This window comes from Helianthus annuus, chromosome 8, assembly GCF_002127325.2.
Source record: "Helianthus annuus cultivar XRQ/B chromosome 8, HanXRQr2.0-SUNRISE, whole genome shotgun sequence".
NCBI lineage: Eukaryota > Viridiplantae > Streptophyta > Magnoliopsida > Asterales > Asteraceae > Helianthus > Helianthus annuus.
The window spans coordinates 17,940,658-17,947,217 of record NC_035440.2 but is presented as its reverse complement, the minus strand read 5'-3'; the positions used below and the strand labels follow the sequence as shown (position 1 = coordinate 17,947,217).

The window sequence follows — 6,560 nt, the reverse complement described above, 5'->3', positions numbered from 1 at the left end:
TTTATGCACCAAAACCGGATAATACAACCATCTTTCATATTCAAGACATTCAATCAACACATAGGCATTATTTAGTAATAGGAAACCATTTATTTTATCAAACAATCATTCTCATTATCAAACATCCTAAGCATAGTGGTCCATCTATCCTTCATCATTTAACCAATCAAGCAAAACAACTATAATATACATATATGTACTAACCGGTTAGAAGTAGGAGTACAAGGGATTGATGAACCAAGCTCCAATTGATGATCTCGAGCTAGAATCCGAGAGCCTTGATGCTATGGTTGGATCCGAGAGAGATGAGAGGGTGAGGAAGTGATCTTGGTTAGGGTTTTAGGGTTTAGTGAGATGAGATGATGGTGAAAAATGGTAAAAGGGTGTGAGGGTTGGGTTATATAATGTTCCGAGTTGGGCTAGGGGGGTTTCCGGATTGGGTTTCTCGGTCACAAGGCCCAAACCGGCCTAACAGTTGCTGTTCACTCGAGACTAGGTGGTCTCGAGTCGGGTCTCGGGTTTGGTTGTGGTTTCGGCTCACTAATATAACACACGCATATATATACTTTATCTATATAATTATATATAATACATACACATAACATGTAACACAATAGATCAAATTTTTATTCAAAAACACATATACACGTAAGTTACATCGAAAGGTTATCCGGGAAAACCCGATGTGTCACACAACTCTTATTAAGCTAATGCAATTTCTTATGGGTTTGGATGATGTATACCAGCCTATAAGAACAAATTTATTAACAAGAGAACCGTTTGCCTCTATTAAAGTTGCTTTCTCAATTGTGTCTAGGGATGAGTCTCATAGAAACGCTAGTGGTAGTTCAAAAAGTCAAAATGTTTCTTTTGTTTCTAAGTCAAACCAGCAGTATGATTCAAAGAAAAAACCAATTAGAGGACCTGAAGGGGTAAGGTCCCAAAAACCTTGCTTCAAATACTTAGGACCATGCCACAACCCCGTCAAAAAGCCCTCTTTAGACCTTGCGAGGCCGCGCACTGCCCCTATAAAGAGAACTTAGAAAGAAAAACAGTGTTTAACATCTGCACGCCAAAAGGAAGCTAACAAATCCTTGCGCCAGCCTCCATGAGCAGACATGATAGAAATCCTAGCAAACACTTCCGCATACATAATACCCAGACTTGGATATTATTAATTTCTCTGTAACCACAAAATTAGCATGAAGAAGAGCCACACAGGATTACAGCTGTATTCTTCTAGAAGGCTCCATCGTGCACCACCATTCGGTTATAACCGAATGGCCACGTGGCATCATCCCAAGCACCCACAAAGTCACGATGATGGCACAAAATTGAGTAAAGATCTACACTTGCCCACTTTCCATGTGGCAACACCCTAACTGTTGATCAAAATCGTGATCTGTGTGCATACGTAAATCATTTGCGATTAACGGGAGGGAAAAATAACCGCTCACGCCCCCACACCCCCTAAAAACCTAAAAAAAAAATCTAAAAAAAAACTAAACACCCACCCCCACCCCACCACCACCCAAAAACCTAAACCCCCCACCCCCTCGGCAAAAAAAAAAGTATTTTTTTTGGGTGGGTGATTGGGGGGGGGGTTAGGTTTTTGGTGGTGGTGGATGTTTAAGGTTTTTTTTTTATTGGGGTTTTTTTGTGTAGTGGTTTTTTTTAGGTTATTGGACATTTGTCACTCTATAAATCCTTCTTACACTTCTTACAATTAGGATCCTTTGTATTTGATCCTAATTATCCCTGTAAAATATTCACTGATTTTGTTACAGGAAAATCAGAATCATCTTCGCCTGCTATGGAGACGAACAAGACGACTGTTGATTTGTTAAGCAACATAGAATGTCTGGTCCAGATGTCTGTTGGAGAAAACAGAAAAATCTATAAATCATCTTCCTCAATACGTTACCGGGTAGATTCGTTCTGTAAGCCAGATGATTCATCAAACAAAGTTATTTCGGGTGAAGTGGTTGAACCGAAGGAAGCTAAGACAACACAAATAACTATTCTATACAGAGGACAAGTATTGGTGTTTGATTGTATATCTGCTGATAAAGCCAGAGATATTATGTTAGCAGCTGGATTTTTGATGGAAGGTGGAGAAGAAAATGGATGGAGAAGAGAGTGGGTGGGTGAGGAGAGTAATATAGTAATTTCTGATTAACTTAACTAGAAAAATTAACCACCGTCTTGTCAGGGGACTATCTGAGTAAATACATGCTATTTCCAAAAGATGGGGACTAAACGTGAAACCACAGGGATCATCCCGGCAATTATTAACTCTTTTTATAATATTTCTTTTAAATAGCATTTCTATAATAAGTTTATTTTTATAAAAGTAATAATTACATAACAAAATTTTATAAACTCTTTTTCATGTGAAAGTTAAATGACATTTAATAACATATATTATAGGGTTTTGAAAATAAGGTTATCACACTCGTTGCTAGTGTGAAAATATCTTGTCAAGTTTTTTTTAATATGCTAGTTAAATCCATATGGTATTCCCTATCAAACACAATATATTATTGTTGGTTAATGTTTTGTTTATATAAACAACATATCCAATAGAATCTTACTAAGGGGTGGAGGTGGTCACTAGTGATAGAATTTCATCACTCACGATATTCAATCATGTTCCGTCATGTCAGCAACCATTTTTCCATCACTCACAACCTTTTTTAGTGGCGGTGGTCAATGGTCATCACTCACTACCACACCCAACAATTCCCCCCCCCCCCAACCAACAATTACCCTCACAAAAAAACCCATCACGCCGTTAAAAAAATAACGAAATCGGGAAACCGTGATTGTATCACGCGTTATACTTGGAGGTGCCGGTGGGAATTTGTGATTTTCCACGCGTGGAAAATGTATATCACGTGTTATACTTGTTCCGCCCCCAGTGGCCTAATAACATGGTTATTTGTGTAGTTTAGAAAGGGTGAGATGTAAGATAGCCTTAGACAGGTTGTCTCTAAACTTCAAAGTCTTACTCTTGAGTTATAACCACACATGGAAGTCAAAGTAAGATCTACAATGCTTGTCAAAAACTCTACATTTGCTAAAATATTAAACATGAACAAGTACCACATCAAGTAGACACACAAACAAGCTATAACATGTTAAGACCACATAAATATACTAAGAAACTATGTTTGTAAGGTAAGAACAAAACGTAAACAATATCCTAATCCAAAAAGTCTTTAACCATAATTCTACAAGTCCACAAACTCATATCCTCAAACATTTCCATAGAGAGATGCAAATCTGACAAGTCATGACTAATCCGCTACTCCCAAGTCAATATACATAGATATTATCAAATTCTTTTTGGAGTTACAACGTTACCTTATTTTTCTAAACAAGGTGTTACGATATGAATCAATGTATGTATGCGTAACATATAATTCAATCACCATCTGTGACTTCCAAAGATTGTATACATAGATGTTATAATATTCTTTTAGAGTTACAAGATTGCCTTATTTTTCTGACTTTCAAAACCTACTATACATTGACGTCTTAAAATTAAGTTTACAATAGCAAAATAGTACACAATATATTTATTAGAAACCTAGTAAACATTGAGGTAATAGAAAATTAACTTCATAAGACCAAAATAGCACACAATAAAATTATTCTTAGTAAATGCTTAACACAAACTTTAGTTGAGTTCGCTTCTTCTACTTAATCTGACCTTGAGACCATGCTTTATATGAAGTATCATAGAATCTGCTGGAAGCACAGGATGGCCTTCCACCAACTGAATGTGGTAGTGGTAAATGATCGCGGTTGACACTATCTTCAGCTGAGACAAAGCCATATTCTTACCTAAACAAGTTCTTGGTCCAGCGTTAAATACCGGGAACTTGTATGAGGGCTCATGTTTGATTCCTCCAGCATTAGATATCCACCTTTCACGTTTAAACTCCATGCAATCATTCCCCCATATTGATCCCATCCTCCCCATAGAATAAAAAGAGAGAATAATGTTGATGTTTTGATCAACTTGGTGGCCGCTTGGAAGGACATCTGGTTGTAATGGAGATTTGTAGTTGAATGGGACAGGCGGATATAACCTTAAAGATTCACATAAAGCTCCATGAAGGTAAACCATTTTGTCCAACTCTGCAGTGTTCCATCTTTTGCGCAAATTGACCCCCAAATGTGTATGAATCTCTTCTAGAATCTTATCTTCTACGGCTGGGTTTCTAGCAAGAAGATAGAAGAACCAAGATAGAGCACTGCTGAGGGTATCTTTTCCGGCTGCCATCAAATTAATAATGGTGTCTCTTAGAAATTTTGTTAAATCCAAAGAAGTGTCACTCTGATTTGTAAACTCTCTCATGATAGCTGTGATAAAAGAGAACTTCTCTGCATTATGGTTCATGTTGTTGTAGTCTGTTTGTTTTTGAGGCAAGCATTTGTCTAAAAATTGATCAAGATGCTTCCATGCTTCACTCATCTTGTTCTCTTTCCCCACTCTAAGAATTTGTTGCAGCTTCCAAAGGAAAGGGGGCGTAATATGCCTAAGCAACATAGTTTCTTCACTGTATATGAATGCTTTCGAATAAGGGAAGTGAGGAAAATCGAGAGACAAGCTTTCTGGATCTTTATCAAAGAGTAATTTACATACGGTGTCAAGAAAAAACCTTTGAAATATATCCTGCAAATCCATTTCAGTGCCACGTTCACAAATAGATTCAAGGATAGGTAGAAGCCCATTTTCCTCTTTGTTCCAGATAATTGTTTCCAACATACTCTGAAATTCTGCATGCTTTAGAACAGAAAAAATGACCTTATGACTGATTTCCCACACCTTACCGTCGGAATTGAGTATTCCATCTCCTAGGACATCAAAGATCTGTTTAAATTTCTCACCTTTTTTATAATTGCTGAAGTTTTTGCTTAGAATGTAGTGGATGTCTAAAGGATCGGTGATAAGTAGCATGTCCATGTTGGCTAACCAAGAGCCTTTCAACATGAATGTACCACGACTTTGTATGAGAAATTCGGTTGTGTAATCATGGATTCGGTGAACGTTTACAAGAATCCCCGGTATCATACCAAGAATTGGCCAATTTGTAGGGATAACTGTAGGTCTAAGTTTTTGATAAGTTAATAAAATGAAAACGAGAATAAAAACTAAAAATAGAACGGACAAGTATACAAGAAAGGAAAATTGGTATTTAATAAACCAACCTTTAACCAGTTGGTAAATAATAATCCAACCTACAGAATTGGTATATAATAATCCTACCTATCAATATGTTGGTACTTAATGAACTTCCGTTAATTTTTTTTAACTGAAGTTAGTTTTTAAGTTTTGTTTATTACACAAACAGTCCCTGTAGTTGTAATTTACTAGTTTTAACTATTTTATGAAACAAAAAAACCACTCGAAAATCCTCCTTTTCCTCGATTTGAGGTTTATAAAATAGTTAAAACTAGTAAAATACAACTACAGGGACTGTTTGTGTAATAAATAAAACTTAAAAACTAACTTCAGTTAAAAAAAATTAATGGAAGTTCATTGAGTACCAACATGTTGATAGGTAGGATTATTATATACCAATTCTATAGGTTGGATTATTATTTACCAACTGGTTAAAGGTTGGTTTATTAAATACCAATTTTCCTACAAGAAAAGGCATATTGGGTATGAGTTTATGCTCTTGGTCCGTTGTTTAAGTAAGCCACAAATCTTCCACAACAACCATTTCTTCATTTAAATTTTATGTGATGAATAAATGTGTATGGGTCCATGACAAGATGCATTATTGTAATGTGCGTAGCAGAATCTTCTACCATTGACGGACATAGAAATTTTATTCATGGGGCGGAAGTTTTTAAGATTTGGTAAAAAAAAAATGGTCAGATTCGGGTTAAATCAAATCTGATAGGGTCATATAACAAAAAGATAACAACAAATTCAATTTTCGATACACAATAAATATACATCAATTATCGTTCTAAATCCATAAAAAAAATACAATATCTATACAATTGCTTCTACTATTTTATATTTTTTAAAACTAAACCATTATGTAATCTATTTATTTATATCAAGCATCAACCTAATAAAATTTAAACAATTAAAAAGTGATAAGTTGGGTAAAATAAAAGATTATTTTATTATTATTACTAGGTTATAACCCCGTGTAATACACGGGTTGAATAAATAAGTTTTATATACTAAATAATAAAACAATATATCTTTAAAAACCTTCTTTATTGCATAAATTAAACAAATATAATTTTATATATTAAACTAGGTTATAACCCCGTGTATTACACGGGGTTGAATAAATAAATTTTATATACTAAATAATAAAACAATATATCTTTAAAACCTCATTTATTGTACGGGTTGAATAAATATAATTTTATATATTAAATAATAAAAAGTTATATCTATAAGAATCATATTGTACAGGTTGAATAAATGTAATTTTATATACCAAATAAAAAAGTTATATCTTTAAAACCACGTGTATTACACGGGTTGAATAAATGTAATATTGTTTACCAAATTTTCTAGT

At 34.6% G+C, this 6,560-nt stretch overlaps 1 protein-coding gene across 1 annotated transcript; it reads right to left on the bottom strand.

Annotated features, from left to right (window-relative positions):
- Positions 1–3,682: 3,682 nt before the first annotated feature.
- On the bottom strand, positions 3,683–5,191 carry LOC110870889 (alkane hydroxylase MAH1; the record flags this gene model as incomplete). Its single annotated transcript, XM_022119967.2, has 1 exon — positions 3,683–5,191. A coding segment is annotated over one exon (1,509 nt), but the record flags the coding sequence as incomplete, so codon positions are not given.
- Between the last annotated feature and the right edge of the window lie 1,369 nt (positions 5,192–6,560).